This window comes from Heptranchias perlo, chromosome 11 (assembly GCF_035084215.1).
Source record: "Heptranchias perlo isolate sHepPer1 chromosome 11, sHepPer1.hap1, whole genome shotgun sequence".
NCBI lineage: Eukaryota > Metazoa > Chordata > Chondrichthyes > Hexanchiformes > Hexanchidae > Heptranchias > Heptranchias perlo.
This window is the reverse complement of record NC_090335.1, coordinates 58,744,853-58,769,671: the sequence shown is the minus strand read 5'-3', so window position 1 is coordinate 58,769,671 and position 24,819 is coordinate 58,744,853. Positions and strand designations below refer to the sequence as shown.

At 40.8% G+C, this 24,819-nt stretch overlaps 1 protein-coding gene across 1 annotated transcript; it reads right to left on the bottom strand.

The window, feature by feature from the left end:
- LOC137326984 (charged multivesicular body protein 2b) lies at positions 1-19,404 on the bottom strand. Its single transcript, XM_067992361.1, has 6 exons — positions 19,115-19,404; positions 15,614-15,705; positions 8,078-8,272; positions 5,504-5,606; positions 2,578-2,684; positions 1-523 (listed from the first exon to the last, which is right to left on the bottom strand). The coding sequence occupies exons 1-6, from the start codon at positions 19,146-19,148 to the stop codon at positions 413-415; spliced, it is 642 nt and encodes a 213-aa protein (XP_067848462.1). The 5' UTR covers positions 19,149-19,404; the 3' UTR covers positions 1-412.
- Between the last annotated feature and the right edge of the window lie 5,415 nt (positions 19,405-24,819).

Sequence of the window (24,819 nt, the reverse complement as noted above, 5' to 3'; positions counted from 1 at the left end):
ATTGGCAACAAACATTTTCTTCTTTTCCATTTTAGTTGGAAATCATAACAAATAGTTTGTTATATGAGAAAGTAAGCCAAACAAATTAAATACAAGTACAGTGCTCTGATACACACCTGTCAGTCATGCTGTACAAACATCACTAACCATACATACTGTTTATTTCCACTCCAGAAATCCTTGAAAAATTATTTTTAAAGCAGCAATATTTTACCAAAGTAGGCAGAGTCTGGCTTTAGATTCTGGCCTTGGAAATTAGCACTTCTGTTGAAATTACTTAAGGATGTCCATGATGCTCCCATTATTTATCCAATGTTGCCATTAAAGTAAATCCAAGTTAGTTAAGGTAAAAGGTATTCACATGTGAACAGAAAGAGATTTCCTCCTCCCCCAATAACAAACAGCCCATTAATTAGTCCACTCCCAAAGCTCGCAGCTGCCGTTCAATTTCTTCATCTGAAATACCAGATTTCGATGTGGACGCTGTAGGTAGACCTTTGGCTGCTGATGGAGCATTAGCCATCTGTGGGGGGGGAAAGGAAAGTTTTACTCGCATACAATGTGCTTTCTGCCATTTAAAACCATCTAGTAATAGAGCATTAAAAAAAAATTCTAGAAATGCACTGCTGGTCCATCAGTGCCTAAAAAGAGAAAAAGAACAGGAGACATTTCGGTTAGTGAGCCTTCACCAATTCTCCCAAAACATTACCCTGTCTTTTTCACATTTCAGAAGCTGACAGAGTTCCTGTGTATTACCAGCATTCGTCATTTTATTTCAAATTTCCAATATATGTAGTTTTTATTTTTATCTCTGGTAATAGGATATAGCATTCCTGCAGGTCAAGGTTTGTTATGTTTCCAATAGAGTCGTTACAATGTTTGTATCATAAGCTGTAAAATTTGTGCTGGTTCATTTTGGATGTATAGTAAAGGAATATAATAGCAACATTTCCCCTAAAAGGGACAAAAATTATAGGGGAGTGGCCCTTGCTCTTCTGAATTAGATTACAGTAGAATCTAGGTTTAGTGATTGGTATGGCAGTAGCCCAAGTGATTGCTAGAACTGACAAATCATTATAGCCAATAACCCAGTTGTCCAGCTGTGCACACTCTCCTCTCAGCCTCTACCCTTAAAACCCATGCTTTACAGACCAGTTTCCATTTAGTTTCAAACTGACACTTTAAAATCCCAGGCAGCAGCATTAATCTTTAAAACTATACAATATCCACGTAACAGAATCTGGAGTTTACTCAGACTGAAGAGTTCTATAGATATTGGACTTGGATAGTCCCCGTAATTACCTTTAATGTATGTAAGGAATGCAGCATTGCATTTACCATGAAGGAAGACCTAAAAGCGTTTTAACTGGATAAAGCCTGAAGCTTGAAAGGTGAAAATGGACTTCTTGCGGAATGTTTGTATGTATTTATTGTGCTGTATAGTATTTGCCTAATATTTTTCTGCTAAAATTATTTAATTGTCAATAAATGTGATTTGTTCTAGCCTGGGCAAAGCGAATTTAGCTTGTGAAATTTTCCATCTTCTGCAAAATTTCAGTAAACAACTTGGTGCAATCAAATTATTAGACCCAGGATGGAGTAGTTCTACCAGGCAGAAAGTGAAAGATTCAAATTTAGATCACAAGGTTCACTTACAAGAATTATCAGGTTGTCTGAATGAGAAAGCGATGTTTCAAAAGCCTAAAAGTGCTGTCCCATACTTTGCAAGAAGCCCATATCTAAACTCCAAGGTTAGAATCCCTATTCAATTAAAAAAGGAGCTCTTCAGAAAACTGAAACCAGTGAAAGTTCTATATTTTCTATGAATTACATGATATAATGATTTTCAAAGACATTAGGATTTCAAATAAAAAGTAATTAGCATAAACTGTATTTAGAACTAGCTCTGGTGTTCCAAGTGACAAACTACCTTAGATGAAAAAAAGGTTGTTTTCCTTCATTAATTAATTCCTTATGAAAGGAGAACATTTTAATTGCAGTTTCTAGTTTGTTTTCAAATATATTTTTCGGTGCTTACTTTTGTCATTGTTCATTTTCATTAAATCTGGAGTTTTGCTTTCAGATGTTTTCATCAAAAAAGTTAGAATCAGGACAATTTGGTAAAGGATAAACCTGCCCAAGGATCTACTAATGCCAATGAAAATTAGTTTACATTTAAAATCAGACCAAAAAGAGATTATGCTGCCAAGACATTATAAAAATCCAAGTAAAGATGAGAAATCTGCTTGTTTCTTGCCTATTTCCCTTTAATTCTGTGATTTTATTAATAGTGCTGAAATAAACATTGATTGCAAATTTTCTTGTCTGATCGTATCTTATCTGGATTTCAGTTATAACCGATTAGAATCCATCATTTTAATTACTGAAACTCCAACATGCTTTGTACTGGGACTTTTCCTCTGGTATGCATCAGTGAAGGAAAAAAATACAATTAGGAATCAAACAAAGGGATTATTTTCCCCTTTAGGGTTTGGTTTAAGCAAATAAAACATTGCAGATTTTTGGGGGTTTGATGGACAATATCTGCAATCGTCTAAACATGTAACAGGTAAATACCTTTCCGGAAATCTCAATTCCTATTTCGTCCAACACCTGGTTCACAATATCTTGGCTTTCTTCTTCATCTCCAGACTCATCAAAAATGTCATCTAATGTATCATTCACTGGAAGAAACAAAACATTTATTTTTATTAGAAGTGCTTGTCACACATAACAAGAACATTACATTTCAAATTGCAAACTATAGGCATTTATTGGTTTACCCCTCGAGCTATAACCATTTCTTCCCTGATGTACCATGATACAGTGAGATCTCAGCATTAAACAAATACTGTTATTCTGCTGTGACTGCAAAATTGTTTACCCCAGAATGAGAAGTTCACTGGGCATTTGCAGGGAGTAAGGGGGAAAAGAAACTTTTAATACACCATTCTGGCTATGAAGATTTATTAGGTGATGATTTGTACAATAAGCACCAGTGTTTTGCTGTACAGGTCAACTACATTGTTTAATACAACACTGCAGAGCTGCCACCTCCAATAATAGCATCATTTAAATGTGGATAGTTGGTATTTAATACGATGTGGAGATGCCGGTGATGGACTGGGGTTGACAATTGTAAACAATTTTACAACACCAAGTTATAGTCCAGCAATTTTATTTTAAATTCACAAGCTTTCGGAGGCTACCTCCTTCGTCAGGTGAACGATGTCACATCGTTCACCTGACGAAGGAGGTAGCCTCCGAAAGCTTGTGAATTTAAAATAAAATTGCTGGACTATAACTTGGTGTTGTAAAATTGTTTACAGGTATTTAATACCATTTTCTTGATTCACTAATTCAAAGTCCAAAAGCTTTTCTGAAGTAACATGAGAAACATCAGCAGAAGGAAGCATGTGAAATACACAGAACAAAACAGCAACCTTTCTTTCCACATCCTACCCCACATCTGCACAAGTGACAGACTGTATACTGCTCGTGTCTATTTCACGCATGAGATGCAACTTACTATACAAAACAAAAATCTTCAACATATTATTCAAACAATATAAAAGTAAACAGTTATTATTAAAATCCTGAACATGGCACTTGAGTAGATGTGAAGCATTCAAAAAGTAAAGTGTAATTAGAAATGCACACGCACTAAGCAAACTTATACTGAACATCTTTGTAACACTGGAGGTTTGCAGTGCCACATAATTAGCATGGACCAGATTGTTGGAAAGTAATTTTCAATCCATTTTCTTCAACCCAATTTACTCATTTTGCCCAGTCTCTGCTCTCTCATTAACCGAGTACTGCATCTCTGCATTACTTCCCTGCTCACAGTCCCAGCCAAATTCTCCAGCACTAACTTTTTCCTAGCCTCACAGGCACACCCGAGTACTCTGACTCCACTTCCTCCCTCCCATTGAGGCCCACATTGACTATTCCAGCTCTGGCTACAGCCTGTTCCATCCTTGAGTATAGCAGCCAGCCCCCCCCCACCCCGTGCAGCAGCTAGTTCCCTAACCAGCCTGACCCCAAGTGCTAAAGGCAATTCCACGCTTGGCCTGACCTAATCATTCATAAATCAGCCAGCTCCCTTCCCAACCTTATCCTGAGTGCAGCAGCCAGCTTCTATCCAACTCTGCTCAGAATGCAGTGTGCCTGAAAGATTGCACTCAACTCTGAAGGCAGGTGAAGAGTAAACACTAGATAACCATTTTAATGCAAATAAAATTGAGGCATTGTTTATTTCTTTCAATGTTATGATCAGATTTATGATCTTGGTGAAACTGAGTTTACTCAGTACACACAAATTGTAATTTTTTGACCTGTTGCATTTAGTGATCTATTCATACAACTTATAAATTTCAATAATTCATCTATTTATATAGCCCATAATTATCCACCATATCCCACAGATCTGCTTCATCTATGCTAACCATTAATGCATCATTCTAGGGACTAACCCCTGTTTCCAGCTCAACAATAATTATGTAGCCCAAAACTCCTCTCCCTGCTCCTAACAAGCCTGAGTTCCAGGGGCTGGCCACCCAGCCCCTTACGAACCTAGCCACCAAACTCTTTCATTCTTCCAATTCCCAAACCCTGACTGTCTGATACCAACCCCCCACCCCTTCATGGCCCACTCTCTCCCATCCCATTCCTGTGCCACTCCACTTCCTCACATGAAGGCAAAAAGAGGTTCACTTCAGCTCCCCATTCCCAGAGAGAAACATGATCATTTCTGCAAATATCAGAGATTTTGATCTTCAACTCTGCTTCTAAGATAGGCAAGTGGGGGACAAGCAGAGAGACAGTTACTTGGAGAGACCTTTTTGGTCAGTAAGCAATGCCACAGGAGATCATCTAACATTATTCAACATGAAAGCTCATCATCACTACAAAATCTGCTGAAAGCTCAGCCTTTTCCAACATTTAAAATGCACATGTTGGTCTGAGACTATATCTTGAACCAATGCATTACCAAGGTTTCAAATCAAACTAAACATGAAAATGCAATATATATTTCAAGATTGAAGTGGTAGCAGGGACAGAAGCACAATGGTGGAGGGAAGACAAGAAAAAATGCACCAACTAGGGCTAAAGAAGTTATTTATCATGAAATCCAGTGTGTAAATTGTGCCTCCCCTTTGTTTCAGGAACATAAAAAATGTACATGGGCAGAGCTTATATGTAAAGTTTCATAGTAATCCTCAATCTGGAGTATGTTTTTTTTGGGGAAGGGGAGACATCAGGAAGTACTCCGATCCCAACTGACTTTCGATATTTCCCTTCAGTTTAACATTCTTCACTCTCACAAAGCTACTTCTATGTGTGGTAAAGAAAATCTTGAAGCCCCGAATTTCTTTCAAATTAATGTGCAATTCTTATCAAAGTATTCTTTTTTGAACACCTTTTGCATAAATAGTTTAGCAAAGCGCATAAAAAATGGGCAATTTTAAGCAGAATTTATCCTCTGCAATGGTATACTTACTCATTTCTTCTGTCATTTCCATTTTCAGGTTTTCTTTCTGGAAATTCTGCATAGTTTGTAAGGTCTTCTGGGGGTCCATTTTCTTGTTCATAGTTTGCATCGTCTGAAATATAAAGTACGTTTTTTCCCCTCCTGAACATGAGCTTTTATTTCAGTAGTATGTCATATAATATAAACTGGGAGAAGGGTAAGCAATTTTAAATAGTAATTCAATCCTTCTGCATCATCTATAATCTTTGATTAGAGACAATTTATATTGGGCTCTAGCCAACCCAAATTCACATTAGAAACTTAAGAGTTAATTGCTATTTTCCAAAGTACTGTACAGGCATCCAAAATGTCATTTATACAATATTGATACAATAGCATATCACTCATGTATGGTGTAATTCCCACACTCAATAGGAAAACAGATTTCGAGCTTGGGCTCGGAACCTGGTGTGCCGAGTGGAAAATGGGTGGGAGGTGCCCTTATGTCACTCCTGCCTCATTTAAATGCCTGCATTTGTTCAAGGCACTCTGCCTCGCCTCGGGAAACCCGCAAATCCCAGGGCAATACAAAGAGTGCATAAACCTGACATCATGGTTTTATGTCCTTTTTCCTCTATACAATTGGTGTTCATTCAGAACATTCTTTTGTGCTAGCAAACTAAATTTTCAAAATTACATTGCAAAAGGGAGCCATAGTAACATTTGCCTATTGGGACTGAGACCATTACCGTTTTATAATGAAAAGGAATCAAAGGCAAATGTGCAATAACATTGCACTTTCAGATAAAACTCCGCAGGGAAATTCCAGAAATAAAAATACTAGGATATCTGTACTCTTGGTTAATAAGGCAATCAATAATCGGTTGAGATTTCCTAAGGGTAGCCTCAGTTCTGCAGAATACTACACTCAGAGCAAGAGCCCTAGTCTCCAGGAGACAGAATACATTAAGTCAATAGGTACTGCATCTGCTTCATAATTTATTGTAAACATATTTTCCAATCAGTGGTTGCTACAGGAATGATATTCCATAGACATTACGAGGACATTCCCTAAATTTGATTCACATTTTAATTCATATAAAGTATTTGAACTCATACAAAAATGAAAGGTTAAATGGGGTCACGTATCATGCTCTTATTCCGTATGACCTAATTTTCTGCAATATCCACTTCATTTAAAAATTTTCACACACACACACTACTTTTCCTAAGGGTCTAACATCTGGTAACATTTTGAACACATTGAGGAGACAATGCTTAAATTGAGTTATTACCTTGAAACAGTAGAAATTTAAGGGAATTTATCTGTTTGATGCATGCAGGAAAGAATTTCCATAAGCAATGGTAGAGCAGAAAATTCAACTGCTGACTTAAAATAATCCTACCGCCACTGTGCAGCAAATTTTATTTCCACAAGGAAGCATTTGGGGTGAAGTAATAATAATGAGTTCATTGTAACAGTCCATATCAGCCAAGCATTTTGTGCATTTATAATAAGGATGAAAAACAATAATATATTCTCACCCAATTTTTATAATTCTTCCCTTTATGGGTATTGCTCTAGCATTAAGTTTAAAATCTAGTGAAAATTTGATGATTTTGAGCTTCTGCCCTAATTTCTTTAAAAATCTGCATCATTTATTCAACTACAGGGATTGGAATTAGATTCCTTTACGTCCTTAAGTCATTTGTGAAAGCTCTAAATTAATATTGTATTTTAATATCACAGACCCAGTTTCAATTTAATTCTGTAACTCACTGACACTACAAATAAAAATATAAACAGACATTTGAGCCTGCTAACTGTAGTTAATTACAATTCTTAACCAATTTTTTTTTTTTTTTTTAAAGATTTTGTGATTGAATCTATTGCTCAGTTGCCTGATAAATATTCTGCAATACAGGACTGCTTACATCTGCAAGCTTTGAACAAGATTTTGACAGGAGCTAAATTCTAGCTTTCTCTGTCCAAAAGGAAAGTTTGGGAAGCTATTGATTTTCAGCTAAGGGGCTGAGAATAATTTAGTTCCAGGCTTACCTTAATTTTGTCCCCCATTATTTATTACCTGTTGATGGAAATTCTAGGCAAAGCGTACATTTTAAATATTACTATACAGTACAGCATCTTTGTGTAAAGTTTGTTTTAAAATGTGTTTCTTCTCCAATCCTCACTTGCTGTAGCAACTGTGGCCATACAATACTGAAAAAATTCTATTCATGCCCTCACATCCATCTATTCTGGACAGCTGTCTGGGAAGCCAAAAGAATATCATTGGCCTCAAATACCCATGGCTAATAGATCCACTAATCGTAGAGCAAGAAAAAAAACCCTGTTTCAAGAGGGCTAACATAAATATCAATACAAACAGGACAAGGGCGCATAACTCAATTGTAATGAAGGGCAGCTTTCTCCTAAACTTGCAGTTAATCCCACTCATTAAAAATCAGACTTTTTAAACGCAGGGTCAATATATTTCATATATTTTAATCATATACAGTCTTCTCTAGGATATTTATTGACAACTTAGTCATGCTTTTATCAATGTTTCAAATGTATAAACAGGAGGTTTTTTTAAAATATACCTTTGTCGTGGTAGCCATGGCACCAGCCATCTTCATCTGAGAGTTCATTAATTTAGTCTGAGTGGACATGGAAGTAACCTTCGAACTCACAGCATACGTACGAGTCTTCTGCTTCCGCAGCTGCACAAGTTGCTTTGCAAGAATCTTACAGGCATCTTTGTTGCCAGCCTTGGCCATTTTCTTAATTTCTATTTCCTGAATAAGTACAAATAAATATCAACAATAAAGAGAAAAAAAATCTTCCAATGCTGGAAATCTGAAATAAAAATAGAAAATTCACTGTTGGCACATCAGCACCTGTAAAAAGGAAGTGTTTTGGGTATAGACCTTTCATCAGCTCATAAAAATGGAAACACCAAAAAGGTTTGTAACTAGTACTTAGGTCTGTAGGTTTAAAATTATTAATAGAATTATTAAAATTTATTAGGGTTCTTTGAAGAAATAACCAGTAATGTGGATAAAGGGGAACCTGTGGATATGGTGTACTTGGATTTCCAGAAGGCATTTGACAAGGTGCTACTGCACAAAATAAGAGCTCATGGTGTAGGGGGTAACATATTAGTATGGATAAAGGATTGGTTAGCTAACAGGAAACAGAGAGTAGGCATAAATGGGTCATTTTCAGATTGGCAAGATGTAACGAGTGGAGTGCCACAGGATCAGCGCTTGGGCCTCAACTATTTACAATCTATATCAATGGTTGGATGAAGGGACCAAATGTATGCTTGCTAAATTTGCTGATGAGACAAAGATAGGTAGGAAAGTAAGCTGTGAAGAGGACATAAGGAGTCTGCAAAGAGATATAGATAGGTTAAGTGAGTGGGCAAAAATCTGGCAGATGGAGTATATTGTGGAAAAAATGTCCACTTTGACAAGAGGAATAGAAAAACAGTATATTATTTAAATGGAGAGAGATTGCAGAACTCTGAGGTACAGAGGGATCTGGGTGTCCTGGTACATGAATCACAAAGAGTTAGTATGCAGGTACAGCAAGTGATTAGGAAGGCAAATGGAATGTTGTCATTTATTGCAAGGGGAATGGAATATAAAAGTAGAGATGCTTTGCTACAGTTGTACAGGGCATTGGCGAGACCACATTTAGAATACTGTGTGCAGTTTTGGTCTCCTTATTTAAGGAAGGACATAATTGCTTTAGATGCGATTCAGAGAAGGTTCACGCGACTGATTCCTGGAATGAGGGGGTTATCTTATGAGGAAAGGTTGGACAAGTTAGGCCTGTATATATTGGAGTTTAGAAGAATGAGAGGTAATCTTATTGAAACATACAAGATCCTGAGGGGACTTGAAGGGGTAGATGCAGAGAGGATGTTTCCCCTTGTCAGAGAGACTAGAACTAGGGGACACAGTTTAAAAATAAGGGGTCTCCCATTTAAGATGGAGATGAGGAGAAATTTTTTCCTCTCAGAGGGTCGTGAGTCTGTGGAACACCCTTCCCCAGGGAGCGGTGGAGGCAGGATCATTGAATATTTTTAAGGCTGAGATAGATAGATCCCGGATTTACAAGGGAGTCAAAAGTTCTAGTAGGTAGACGGGAAAGTAGGGTTGAGGTCACAATCAGATCAGCCATGATCTTATCAAATGGCAGAGCAGGCTCGAGGGGCCGAATGGCCTACTCCTGCTCTTAATTCGTATGTTCGTATGTAAAAGCAAATGTGCAAAACGCATTATATGAACACTTGTTGTAAGGTGTCAGCTATTGCCTCTGAATCAGAATGTTGTGGGTTCAACCCCCACTCCACAGACATGAGCACAAATCTAGGCTGACATTCAGAGCAGTAATAGGGGAATGCTGCACTGTCGAAGGTGCAGTCTTTCGAATGAGACATTAAACCAAGACCTCTTTTGCCTCTCAGGTGGAAATGAAAGATCCCATGGTACTACTTCAAAGAAGAGCTGGGGGATTCTTCCCTGTGTCCTGGCCAATATTTATTTCTGAACCAGTATCACTAAAACAGATTATCTGGTCATTATCACATTGTTGTTTTTAGGACCTTGCTGTGCGCCAATTGGCTACTGCGTTTCCTACACTACAACAGTGACTACACTTTAAAAATACTTCATTGGCTATAAAGCGCTTTGGGACATCCCAAGGTCGTGAAAGGCACTCTATAAATGCAAGTCTTTCTTTTTTTAAATGATAAATGCTAAGGAGAGAGGTAGTGGAGACTAGCGTTCAAAAAGGAAGTGCTTAAGATCTTTCCGTGACAGATTGGAAGCAGGACATTGGAGGATGTCTCACAGCAGGATTGGGGAGTGTTTTGTATTTTTTTGTCCAGATCAGGGACAAGTCTTAAGTTTATTTCTGGTACGTTTAGTTGGTCGTCTAATAAATAGAGGCATGGCAGGGCACCTCAGTCCCGCTGAACGTACATCCTGTGCCACGTGGGAAGTCCAGGATGCTTCTCGTGCCCATATGCAGGAAGTGTCGTCAGCTGGAGGAGCTCGAGCTCCAGGTTTTGGAGCTTGAGCAGCGGCTGGCATCACTGCAGTGCATCCGTGAGGCTGACAGCTACGTGGATAGCACATTTCAGGAGGTGGTCACCCCACAGCTTAAGATGGAATGGGTGATCGCCACACAGACAAGGAGGACCAGGCAGGTAGTGCAGGAGTCCCCTGAGTGCATCTCACTCTCTAACCAGTAGGCGAGGGTGATTCAAGGCACCATGAGTGTTTCAGCTGTACGGTTGGGGGGGATGGAAGAGGGGGGGGGGGGGGGGGGGGGGGAGGAAGGTCAGTAAAGCAATAGTGATAGGGGATTCCAATAGTTAGGGGAACAGACAGGCGTTTCTGCAGCCGCAGACGTGATTCCAGGATGGTATGTTACCTCCCTGGTGTCAGGGTCAAGGATGTCACTGAGCAGCTGCAGAACATTCTGAGGGGAGAGAGTGAACAGCCAGGGGTCATGGTCCATATCAGTACCAATGACATAGGTAGAAAGAGGGATGAGGTCCTGCAGGCAGATTTCAGGGAGCTAGAAAAAAGATTAATAAGCAGGACCTCAAAGTTAGTAATTCCAGATCACTCCCAGTGCCACGCGGTAGCGAGTATAGAAATAGGAGGATAGAGAAGATGAATGCATGCTGGAGAGATGATGCAGGAGGGAGGGCTTTAGATTCCTGGGACATTGGGACCAGTACAATCTGGACGGGTTGCACCTCAACAGAACTGGGACCAATATCGTCGCGGGGAGGTTTATTAATGCTGTTGGGGAGGGTTTAAACAAGCTTGGCAGGGGGATGGGAACCTGAGCGTAGATTCTGAAGGGAGAAAAGCAGAACTGGAAATGGAAGGCAGAAAATTAGTAAGCGAGTTTGGAAGGCAGAGGAAACAAAGGCTAGAAAATAGACAATAAAGGAGTTTGGCAGTGCTTAATGGTATATACTTCAATGCAAGGAGTATAGTGAATAAGGGAGATAAGCTGAGGGCACAGATAAACACATGGAAGTATGATATTATAGTTATTAATGAAACGTGGCTTAAAGGGCAGGAATAGCAGCTCAACATTCCTGGCTACAGGGTTTTCAGACGAGATAGAGGGGGATAAAAAAGGAGGGGGGGGGGGGGGGGGGGAAGAGTCGCAATACTGGCTAAAGAAACAATTACAGCTGTGAGGTGGGATGATATGTTAGAAGGATCATCAAATGATGGGTTGGACTGGAGAACAAAAAAAGGGGCAATTACACTGCTGGGTGCGTACTATAGATTCCCAAACAGTCAGAGGGAGATAGAAGAGCAAATTTCCGAGAAGCGCAAAAACAATAGGGCAGCAATAGTAGGGGATTTCACTACCCTAATATTAACTGTGATAGAATCAGTGTAAAAGGTAGAGGGCGCAGAATTCTTAAAATGCAATCAGGAGAACTTTTTTAGCCAGTACGTAGCAAGCCCAACAAGAGAAGGGGTAGCTCTGGATATAGTTTTAGGGAATGAAGCTGGGCAGGTGGAAGGGGTATCAGTGGGAGAGCATTTTGGTGGCAGTGATCATTATTCAGTTAGATTTAGCATAGTTATGGAAAATGACAAAGACAGACCAGGAGTAAGAGTTCTCAATTGGGGAAAGGCCAATTTTACTAAGCTGAGGTGTGATTTAGCAAAAGTGGACTGGAGACAGCTACTTGAAGGTAAATCAGTGTCAGAGCAGTGGGAGGTATTCAAGGAGGAGATAGTGAGGGTTCAGAGCAAATATGTTCCTGTAAAGAAAAAGGGTGGAACGTCCAAATCTAGAGCCCCCTGGAGGTCAAGGAGCATACAGAGTATGTTAAGGCAAAAAAGGGAAGCTTATGTCAGATACCGAGAACTCAATACTGCAGAAAGCCTAGAGAAGTAGAGAAAGTGCAGGGGTGAAATTAAAAAGGAAATTAGGAAAGCAAACGGAGGGCATAAAAATCAAGGAAAACCCAAAGATGTTTTATAAACACAAAGAGCAAGAGAATAACTAAGAAAAGAGTAGGGTCTATTAGAGACCAAAAAGGTAACCTGTGTGTGGAGACAGAAGATGTGGGTATGGTTCTTAATGAATACTTTGTGTCTGTCTTCACAAAAGAGTGGGACAATGCAGACACTGTAGTTAAGGAGGTGGAGGAGTGTGAAATATTGGCTGGGATAAACATCGTGAGAGTGGAAATATTAAGGGGTTTAGCATCCTTGAAAGTAGATAAATCGCCAGGCCTGGATGAAATGTATCCCAGGCTGTAAAGAGAAGCAAAGCAGGAAATAGCAGAGGCTCTGACCATCATTTTCAAATCCTCTCTGGCTACAGGTGTAGTGCCGGATGATTGCAGGACTGCTAACATTGTACCGTTGTTTAAAAATTGGAGAAAGGGATAGACTGAGTAATTTCAGGCCAGTCAGCCTAACCTCGGTGGTGGACAAATTATTGGAAACAATTCTGAGGGACATTATTAATAGTCATTTAGAAAGGCACGGGTTAATCAAGGACAGTCAGCATGGATTGGTTAATTTTTTGAGGAGGTAACAAGGAGGGTTGATGAGGGTAGCGCATTTGATGTAGTCCACATGGATTCTAGCAAGGCTTTTGACAAGGTCCCACATGGCAGGCTGGTCAGAAAAGTAAAAGTACAAGGGAAAGTGGCAAGTTGGATCCAGAATTGGCTCAGTGGCATGCGGCAGGGTGTAATGGTCGATGGGTGTTTTTGTGACTGGAAGGCTGTTTCCAGTGGGGTTCCGCAAGGCTCAGTACTAGGTCCCTTGCTTTTTGTGGTATATATAAATGATTTGGACTTAAATGTAGGGGGCATGATTAAGAAGTTTGCAGATGATACAAAAGTTGGCAGTGTGGTTGATAGCGAGGAAGAAAGCAGGAAGATATCAATGGACCAGTTAGGTGGCAAATGGAATTCAATCTGGAGAAGTGTGAAGTAATGCATTTGGGGAGGGCAAACAAGGCAAGGAAATACACAGTAAATGGTAGGATACCGAGAAGTGTAGAGGAACAGAGGGACCTTGGATTGCATGTCCACAGATCCCTGAAGGTAGCAGGACAGGTAGATTAGGTGGTTATGAAGGCAAACGGGATACTTTCCTTTATTAGCCGAGGCATAGAATATAAGAGCAGGGAGATTAGGCTATAACTGTATAAAAAACTAGTTAGGCCACAGCTTGAGTACTGCATACAGTTCTGGTCTCCACATTACAGGAAACATGTGGATTGCACTAGAGAGGGTACAGAGGAGATTTACGAGGATGTTGCCAGGACTGAAGAATTTTAGCTACGAGGAAAGATTGGATAGGCTGGGGTTGTTTTCTTTGGAAGAGGAGGTTGAGGGGAGATTTAATTGACGTGTATACAATTATGAGAGACCTAGATAGAGTGTATAGGAAGGACCTATTTCCCTTAGCAGAGAGGTCTATAACCAGGGGGCATAGATTTAAAGTAATCGGTAGAGGGATTAGAGGGGAGTTGAGGAGAAATCTTTTCACCCAGAGGGTGATGGGGGTCTGGAACTCACTGCCTGAAAGGGCAGTAGAGGCAGAAACCCCCATCTCATTTAAGAAGTACTTGGATGTGCACTTGAAGTGCTGTAACCTACAAGGCTACAGACCAAGAGCTGGAAAGCACGATTAGGCTGGATAGCTCTTTTTCGGCCAGCACAGACACGATGGGCTGAATGGCCTCCTTCTGTGCTGTAAATTTCTATGACATTCTAGAACTAGTTTCAAACTATGCTGGCATTTTTAAAGTAGTAATAAGAGAATGCAGGGAAGGAACTGAATTGGACAGTTTCTCAACATACTTTTAGTATGGTTTCTCAACACAGCTTTGCCTGCTGCAATAAAGTGAACTGGAATTTTGGTAATGCATCCAGTATCTATGAATTGACAACTAAAAATGATTTAAAACCTCAGTTATAATACAAGCAATAATTCATAAAATTTCAGTACCAAATTTAGCTATATTGCTTTTTTGTGTTGATGCAAAGTGATTTTGCGTGCACAGAAGTGAAAATGGCAACACTAAAAAAACAGATTTGCACTTATATAACGCCTTATCACATCTCAGAAATACCTCAAAATGCTTCACATATAATTCATTAATTTTTGAAATGTGGGCACTGTTGTTATGTAGGCAAACATGACAGCCATTTTGCACACAGCAACAACCCACAAACAGCAACAAGATGGCTGGTTATTTTTTTTTTGGGTGGTACTCATTGAAAGAGAAAGGTTGCCCAGGATACTGGGAGAACTCCCTGCTTTTCTTCAAATAAATGTCATATCCCTCTGCACCTTCAGAACAATCAATGAGACCTTATTTAAATGTCTCATATAAAAGGATGACACATGTGGCAATGGAACGTTCCCTCAGTACTGCACTGAATAATGTACTCGCATCTTGGAGTGAAACAGGTTAGTGCTTGAAGTGGGGAGCCCCAATCAGAACACAGTGTTGGTGAGGTGGCCTGCACCCTTGGTGTCAACTTGCTTTACCCTTCTGCCAGGCTCCTGGACCACTGGAGCCTGCTCCACTTTGCCAGTTTTTCATGCTTCCCTTTCCATTTACCTATCCCTCACCCCTTTAGCTATTCTCACACTCTCTGTGTCTCATATATATCTTTTATTTCTTTGTTTTCTCTCATGATGCCTTCTATTGTTGCCTCATGCTTATATCACTTCCGTCATTTAACCATCTCCTGTTTTCCACCTAAGCACTTCATAAGTCATTTTATTTCTTTTGCTGTGCGTACATGTTTTTCCCTCCCCTGCCCCTTGTTCTAATCCTTTTTAAAGCTATTAGTCTGTATTATATTTCAATTCTGATAAAGGGTCCATACCTGAAACATTAACTTGTCTGTTCTCTCCACAGATGCTGCCTGACCTGTTGAGTGTTTCCAGCATTTTCTATTTTTGTTTCAGATTTCCAGCATCTGCAGTATTTTACATTACTGGATTTTTGCCAACCTGCAGTACTATTCACATAGTGCCAGATGACATTAAGCAGTTAAGACTGTATATTTAGCCTGAAATTTCCATCAAGGTGATTTCTGACCTACTTACCAGTTGTTTCTCTTGTTTCTCTAAGCCCGCTCTATCTTTGGCTATAGATCGTTGCGTTCCCCTCAACTCTCGATCCTGTTCCTTTATTATATCTGGAGAGAAATTATGAATACTTGAAACAAAATACCAGAACTATCAATGTCGTACTGCTTGAAAAACAATTAGCTTGTATTAAGTCATTTACTGTCATAACTAGATATTACTGCTCGTAATCTTGCAAGCCATAGTTTCTATTATGTGGTACATAATTTAAAAAAGGGGGGAAATACATATTTGAAATACACTCAAATATAACAATCCTGTTTCCAAAAATGCACTTTTCTAAAGTATTACAAAACCAGACAAGTGATCCTAAGCTGTTAATCTGGATGGTTCTCACTCTCTCTCTCTCTCTCTCTCTCTCTCTCAATTAATAACCATCCTCCTTGAAGGGGAAGGAGAGAGACAATAACCAGTGATTCTTCAAGTTAGAATTGGCTCCGGGAAGACACATCTGGTGATGCAAGGTTAGAAGCAAGTCTCTATTGTAGACTCAGTAATACAATACTGAAGCCAAGCAGGTGACCAGTACTCCAGGGCATTATCAATGATCAACCACCTAGTCTGACTTATTAATAGGATTTGAAAGAGGAGACAATCACCGGGCGCTGAGATTCCTCCCACTCAGCTCCCGGTAACCCTACAAGACAATGCCCTAAGAGATGGAGAGAGATTCTATGTAGACAATTAATGGGAAGCTTACAAGTACTCTGAGCTAGCAGCTACACAATTCTAACTGGTTAACCTCCAGCAATATCTCTGCATACATTTTGGGGTCCTTAAGCATTGACAGATGCCCACCTACACCTAAGCTTTCTAAACTTAGGGAGCACATAGGGGATGCGTCCTACTTAACCTATCAGGCAATCAAAAACTGGTGTATTTTTCAGTAGCTTGGTTTGGAGACTCTTAACTGTGGTGATAGGTTAAAAATGCATAGCACACCTCTCTGACCAAAAAAAAACTCAGTCATATTTTTGCCTTTTTAAAAATATAAATAACCCTTTGATCTGTGAATATGGTTGCCACATAACTGCCTGCATTCTGCAACTCAACATTTTATAGCAAACTTGTTCCAAGATGTTTGTTGGAGCCTTCAATGCCCCCACCATCTCAATGTACTCTATACTATATATATACATAACAATACGACAACTACAACTTGCATCTATATGCTGTCTATAATGTAAAAGCAAAGTCACTTAGGCATAAGGAAAAACAAATGATTTTCCAAAGAAGAAGAATAAGAGATGCGATTAAAAGCTTGGTCAAATAGGTGGGGTTTAAGGAGTGTCTTAAAGGAGAAGAGGGAGCTGAGGAAGTGGAGTGGTTTAGGGAGGAAATTTCAGAGTGTGGGGCCTAGGTGGCTGATAGCACTACCGCCATTGGTGGGGCAATGCACAAGAGGCTGGAGTCGGTGAAGGTTATCATAGCATCATACTAGTACAGACCAGGAGGCCATTTGGCCCATCATGCTTGTGCCAGCTCTTTGAAAGAGCTATCCAATTAATCCCATTTCCCTGCTCTTTCCCCACAGCCCTGTAATTTTCTTCCCTTCAAGTATTTATCCAATTCCCTTTAGAAAGTTGCTATTGAATCTGCTTCCACCACCCTTTCAGGCAGGGCATTCCAGATCTTTACAACTCACTGCATAAAAAAAATGTTTCCTCATGTCGCCTCTGGCTCTTTTGCCAATCACCTTAAATCTGTGTCCTTTGGTTACTGACCCTTCTGCCACTGGAAACAGTTTCTCCTTATTTACTCTGTCAAAACCATTCATGATTTTTAACACCTCTATCAAATCTCCCCTTAAGCTTCCCTGTTCTAAGGAGAACAACCCCAGCTTCTCCCGTCTCTCCACAGGTTAGAGATAGGGAAGGGATCACGACACATTACAACTGAATCTGCAGCAAGTTTACCTTCAGTTTAGGTTTAATTTTATTCTGTTCACTCATTAAGTAAAATTCAAACTGCTTTCATAAAGCACCATCAATTGTAAGATTTTTACATATCCTTCTAAGGAAAGTCCTGTGATGCAATTTAAAAGAATCACATCACAATAACTGATACTATAAGCTTCAGATCTGAGTGTTGAAATCTGTGATCGAAGACCATTTATAACAATCTCAATCACATCACATGGCTGGGTGTATCAGTGTGACAGTCACTAATCCCACAATGAGTCATCTCTTGTCAAACATATACAACACTGTACTACACAGTGAAAAATTCATGAAGCACTCCTTTGGAATCAAGATCTGTTGTTTCAGAGAAAACAATGACTTTTACAGGACAGTATTTAAATTCTGTGTTACTCCATAAACAAAAATATTCCCCCTTAAAATTCTAAACTAAACTGTACAGAATGGAAACATTTACAAATAATTTTCTGGTGATTCTCTTTATTAATGAGACCTACTGTTGGTGCCATTAACAGCATGGTCCTGTTGTTCCTGGCTTCAACGAGTTACAATAAAATCACAAGTTTAAAGAGAAATTGACAGGGAGAGATCAGGAGGCGTAAGTGAAAGCCTGATCAAAAAGTTGGGCTTTGAGTCGGTATTTAAAATAGAAATGCAGAGATGAAGGGGCTTAGGGAGGGAATTCTAGGGAATGGGGCCAAGGCAGTGAAAGGCTCTGCCAGTAACAGTGGAGTGAAGGGGGGTTATACACACACAAAAGGTCAAAAGTTGGAGCAACCAAGCAGGGCGATGTATACGGCTGGAAGAGATTTCAAAGATAGGATTGGGCAAGGCCATGGAGGAATTTAAAGACGAGAAGTTTGAATTTAATATACTGGGAACAGGGAACCAACGTAAATCAGTGAGGACGGGATTAGGGTGAGCAGAACTTAGTGCAGGTCAGGATACAAGTGGTTGCGTTTTGGACTAATTGGTGGAGGTTGCAAGGCCAGAAAGGTGAGCATTGGAGTAAAAAGGTCGACAGGTGAAAACACAAGCAGAAGGGCTGAGACAGTGTAGTGGGAAAATAGGGATGATGACATAAAAACTTTTAGAATAGACTGATTCTTCTACATATATAACAAAACCATCAATACGTACCTGCATTTTAAATGCTCCAAGCGTAACCACTCTAGGAAATGCTCATTACTACCAGCAATAACAGGCCTATATCCAGAGTTTTTGATAAAGTTTCACAGCATTTATTTTAGTTGATTCGTAAATTTCCAAGGACTATGAATAGGACAACAAATATATTCAGATTCATTACCGCACTACTAGCCAAACTACTAGGAATTTATCCACACTTTTTTTTTAAAAAGTTATTAAAATTACGATTACATCTTGAAATAAAAACCATTCATGAGCATTCGTTGTATAACTTCCCAGCCGGGCCTAGGATCAGGTTCGGTCCCCCTGAAGCAGCCCAGTATCGGGCTCCCGCCCGGCGACATCAGGCACGAATGTGTCAGACTTTTTTTTTTAAAAAGGCGCCGCTCACCTCCCGCCGTCTTCTTCTTCCCGAACAGCGACATTTTCTTTTCCTTCTACCTTCTGTCACCTTGGAAACGGCGAGCCCAGTCCCGGCCCGTGCCCTCAGTTGTGCTGCTGCAGTGTGGACGCAGCGGGGGAAAGAGAGGTTTGTGTTTGTCTCTTTTATTTATTTATATATATATATATATCTTTCTGTTGCCACTCCTCTATTGTTTTTCTTTTACTTCCTTTCCTTCCTCAACTTCCAGTTCTTCAACCGGTCTGTTCACTAGATGCGATCAGTTTGGGAGTCGCGTTACCGCGCCCCCGGCGGTGGGGAGGAGGAACAGCAGCAGAAGGCGACACGCTCCCTCACATGGCAATAGGGAACGCTGCACCCCAACTCAATACAACCTCTCCACAGAGTCAGCAAGGCTTCACCTTTATTATTTTAACCAAGAAAAAATACTCACCTATGGTTCATTTTAACTCGTTGCATACCTTCCTCAGTTTTAATTTCTATCTATAATTTACAGGCAGTTAAAATTGAAGTTTGGTGTCTCTATTTCTTGGTTTATCTCATCCTCTAACTTTATTCCCCTTTCCCTTCCCCTACACACTTAACATCGCTCCGGTCCTGAAGTCACTGATTCATCTGTCAAGGCCCAGGATCACCGGTATTTAGTGCTCTGGGCCATTAATATGCCCGGGTAACCCCTGGCACAGGCCCCTGGCAGGACTGACCGCTGGTAAAAAGGGGGAGGAAATTCATGCACAGCTTCAGGTATCTCAGGCCTGCAGTTGCATTCCTGGCCACCAGCCTCAGGTAGGGTTGCCAACCTTCCATGATTGTCCTGGAGTCTAAAGGAATTAAAGATTAATCTCCTGGACACGACTGCAAGCAACCCGAGAGAAAAATAACAGCGACATTTAAAAAAATGCTTTTGAAAATTTTCATTTATTAGTTACAAAAATATTGGAAATGGGTAAAATGATTGGGCAGGGCAGTTGGCTAGGGTAATCATATGATGAAACATCCAGGAATACATCCAACCAGCCTCAGGTCCTTCTGCAGCCAGAAGGCACCAAGGCCCTAAGATCATGCTGGTTAGAAAATCTCTGGCTTACATTATGCGAGCAGTGATCTTCGGGGTACTGCCAAGAATCCGCAGACTCCTATTGCAGGTGCAGGCCCAGCAACATTCCCATCATCTGTCAGAAATCCCATGCAATGTAAAAGGGGCAGGTACTCCACTCTATTTGTGACCTTTGTAGCCAAGCAATGGATGTTTCCCAGGGCAAAGGTCAGAAAAATCATCCCCATCATTTTTCATTTAAATGGCTGGTCTGTCATGGCAATACTCACATGTAGTCTGGGGTTTGGAACATAGTTATTATGTTTAGTTGCTAAGATAGGATGTTGTTAACTTATCCTGTTTCTTTAATGCTGCTGCTCAGGTACTCCCTATGGGAAAGTGATATAAATAGGCATACCTTGAGGTCATAAAAGGCTGATTTGTTGAGAGAAGTTTCTGTAGATTGGCAACTGCCTGTAAATTCCCAAGTTCCGAGCCCTTGGGAAGAGTCCAGGTTATCGAGTTCAGAAAAGCCCATGGGCAATGACTAGCTTTTTCTGTTTTTATACCTTTGACACTTTGAAATGTGATAGCTGAAGCTTGACAGATGTGCACTAGATACAAAATTTTTAATTACAATTACTTTCTGTTCACAATCCCTCTCCATCCTTCATGATGACAATGGGCCAAAGGCACTGTATTGCATAATAGTGACTTAAAGTGACAGACACTTTGATTTTTCTTTACTCCTCTGTATGCAAGTATATGGCCTCCATTAAGTGCCTCACAATAGCAATATAAATGAGACCACAAAACATAGGTGCAAGGCCACAACGTACCACACAGTGCTGTAGCATTTTAGGGTCCAACATGCTACACCAGAATGCCACCTATTGCAATAAATTTTGTTTTAAATATATTGCAAATTTCTAGTCTGCTACCAAATCAGTAATGTAACATGTTTAAAAAATGAATTCAATATTAAATACATATGCAAAATTATGCTAAAGTAAAACAGAATCCTCTTACACAGTTCACTTGAAAGTCATTTGGTTTAACATTATTATGTCAGTCCACTAACTCCAGTAGGAGAGAAAGTATAGCTGCCGGAATAAATTCCTTTGTGAGGACTGCCCCACAAAGGAATTGCCAGGATTGTGATCTTCACTAGTAGATTCTACCTACATGAACAACAGAAATAAAATCATGAAATACTTTCCCAAGTATGTCCTCAGGCTAAAGGGCACCATGGTGGGACTGCGCTTGCCTGGTTGCATTCTTATCTATCCAATCATAGCCAGAGAATCACCTGCCATGGATCTCTTCCCGCTCCCACACCATTACCTCTGGAGTCCCCCAAGGATCTATCCTTGGCCCCCTCCAATTTCTCACGTACAAGCTGCCCCTCAGCAACATCATCCGAAAACTCGACATCAGATTCCACATGTACGCTGCCGACAACCAGCTCTACCTCACCGCCACCTCCCTCGACCCCTCCACTGTCTCTGATTTATCATACTGCTTGTCTGACATTCAGTACTAGATGAGCAAAAATTTCCTCCAACTAAGACCAAAGCCATTGGGCGCTAAATTGGGCCGTGAAACACCCATTATTTCAGCGCTTCACGGTCTCTCCGACATCCAAGATGGCATCTTGGATGCGCACGCACATTTCCAGCGTGACGTGCGCCAGACACCATCTTGGTATAGGAGTTAGCGCAGGTGCAGATAACGAACGCTGGAATCATGTAAAGTAGGGAAAAAATGGCTTCAATCAGTGTACAACGCTGATATAAAGTGATACACACGATTTTGAACTAAACGCTCAACTCAACGCACAATCTTAACCCCGACCATCTGAACGTGTCTTAGAGTGCCTGGAGGACCCCCTACCAGCGCTATTTAAAGAGACTATGCTGGATTTACAGTTTAGTGGCTGGGTTATTACTTCTGGCTGCCCACACATTTACAACTGTTTTTGGAGGTCTCCTACACTTGAATATGAGGACGCAGGGACATGGCCTAATATTTAGAGCCAGGACGTGCAGGAGTGAAGTTAGGAAATGCTTCTACATGAAAAGGTTGGGAGAAGTTTGGGAAGCTCTTCTGCAAACGGCAGTTGATGCTAGCTCAATTGTGAATTCTAAATCTGAGATTGATAGATTTCTGTGAACCAAGGGTATTAAGGGATATGGGGCTAATGTGGAAATATGGAATTAGGTCACAGTTCCACCATGATCTCATTGAATGGCGGAACAGGTTCGAGGGGCTGAATGCCACTGCCACCTGCTGCCTACTGATATGCGCTATCTTCTCCTGCAAGAAAGCGGGACGTGGGTCTGGGCAATGTGCCTGTCATTTATGGATAGCTGCCAGTGGGTGTGGCCTGTGAGGTGTGGTTCAGCGGCTTGCAACGGTAGCAATGTGTGAGGGTGAGAGGAAGCATCTGATTTGAAGAGTTGAGTTCTGATGGAAAGAGTTTGTTGGTAGGTGGGTGTTGGGGGGTTTAGTGCGTGGAGGAGTGGATGCGGCTCGTGGTGCAGTTGGTAGGAGATGCCACTTGACAGTTGACCTCACTCACCTTGGCCACTCATGTCAAAGCATTGAACTTCTTCCTGCACTGCATCCATGTTCATGATGCTGTGGACCTGGCATTGACTTCATCCCCTACTGCCTCCCACTGCCTTTTAGGTGTATGTCTGGCGGGCCTCTTGCTCCCCCCTCCCCACCACCGCGGATATAGGATGTCCCTCCTTCTGTCCACCTCTTGCTCCAAGGCCTCTGGTGCATCAGCAGAGAACCTTGCTGTACAGACTCTCAGATCAGCAGATTGGTGAGGTCTGGCATGCAGATTGGTGGATGTGGGATTTTGTGGTGCACAACCTTTATTCAATGTTTTAACATAACTCATCATTTTGTAAACATAGGGATGGGACCTACATCTGTGCTTTATGTGTGCGATGTCTGATCTCCTTTCAGACTCCATGCAGACAGCAGGCTGTTATATTCAGCAAATAACAGGTATCAGCTACCTTTAAGAGATTTCTAACAGACAGCCTGCCTTTAAGAGATTGGAGCTTCCCCCTGCTGGTGGAAAGTGCGAATTGCATGGAATGCTCGTTCAACGCTGATTTCCAATGCAGACTGCAGGTGACTCCTCAGGCCTAACGAAAATCTCGTCCTGCCTGCGTTGGGACTATTGCGCGTAGGGTAATAGTCCCAGTGCTGCTCCCGCCCAAAGACAGGCCCTATCCAATTTTGCCCACATAGTGTTTGGTCCCCAACACAAACTCCGTTCCCTAGCCACGGACTCCATTCCTCTCCCTGGCCACTGTCCGAGGCTAAACCAGACCGTTCGCAACCCAGGCATCCTATCCTGAGATGAGCTTCTGACGACATATCCGCTCCATCACCAAGACCACCTACTTCCACCTCCATAACATCGCCCATCTCCCCCCCGCCTCAGCTCATCTGCTGCTGAAACCCTCATCCATGCCTTGGTTACATCCAGACTCAACTATTCCAATGCTTTCCTTTGGCCTCCTATCTTCCAACCTCCATTAACTTGAGCTAATTGAAAACTCTGCTGCCCGTATCCTATCTCGCACCAAGTCCCGTTCACCCATCACCCCTGTGCTTGCTGACCTACATTGGCTCCAGGTCTGGAAACGCCTCGATTTTAAAATTCTCATCCTTGTTTTCAAATCCCTCCATGGCCTCGCCTCTCCCTATCTCTGTGACCTCTACAACCTCGAGATCTCTGCGCTCCTCCAATTCTTGCCTCTTGCGCATCCCCAATTTTAATCGCTCCACCATTGGCGGCTGTGCCTTCAGCTACCTAGGCTGTAACCGCTGGAATTCCCTCCCTAAACCTCTCCACCTCTCTATCTCTCTCTCTTCCTTTAAGATGCTCCTTAAAATCTACCTTTTTGACCAAGCTTTTGGTCACCTGTCCTAATATCTCCTTATGTGGCTCGGTGTCAAATTTTGTTTGATAATTGCTCCTGTGAAGCACCCTGAGATGTTATGCTATGTTAAAGGCACTATATAAATGCAAGTTGTTGTTGGTAATGGGGGAGCAATACAGAACATCCAAAGAAATACTACATTTTTATTCATAGAGGTACTGCCACTTAACTCCATTAAATTCTTTTTTGGAGTTGAAACTTATTGAAGAAATTTCTTAAGGATTGCATGGATTGCAAAATACATATAGTAACTGCATGAATTGTAGTGCTAGTTTACAGAATTACAGCTGAAGCCTGGTAGCAAATGCAATGACCATAATAGACAGAAGAGCATGCACTCAAAATCTGTGCAATTCTTGTAACATATTCATTTTGACAATGCATCTGGCAATAAGTTTATTTTTGGAAAAAATTGTATTCAATTTTTTAACATCCACGATATACGAGATTTATTCCTGCATATTATGTACTGTATTAAAGTGGCACTATCTTCACAAAAAAAAGCATTTTCCACAAATGATGATTTATTACAGATATTTTATTTCTTTGAAGATGGATCTGATTTTGCAATTTTCATTATAAAGACATCAAAAGTAAGTAACGCATAATGTACTTGCAAAATGAGAATAGGTTTCTAAACACTTTTACATATAGAATGTGTCCATTACTTTGATTAATTATTCTTATGC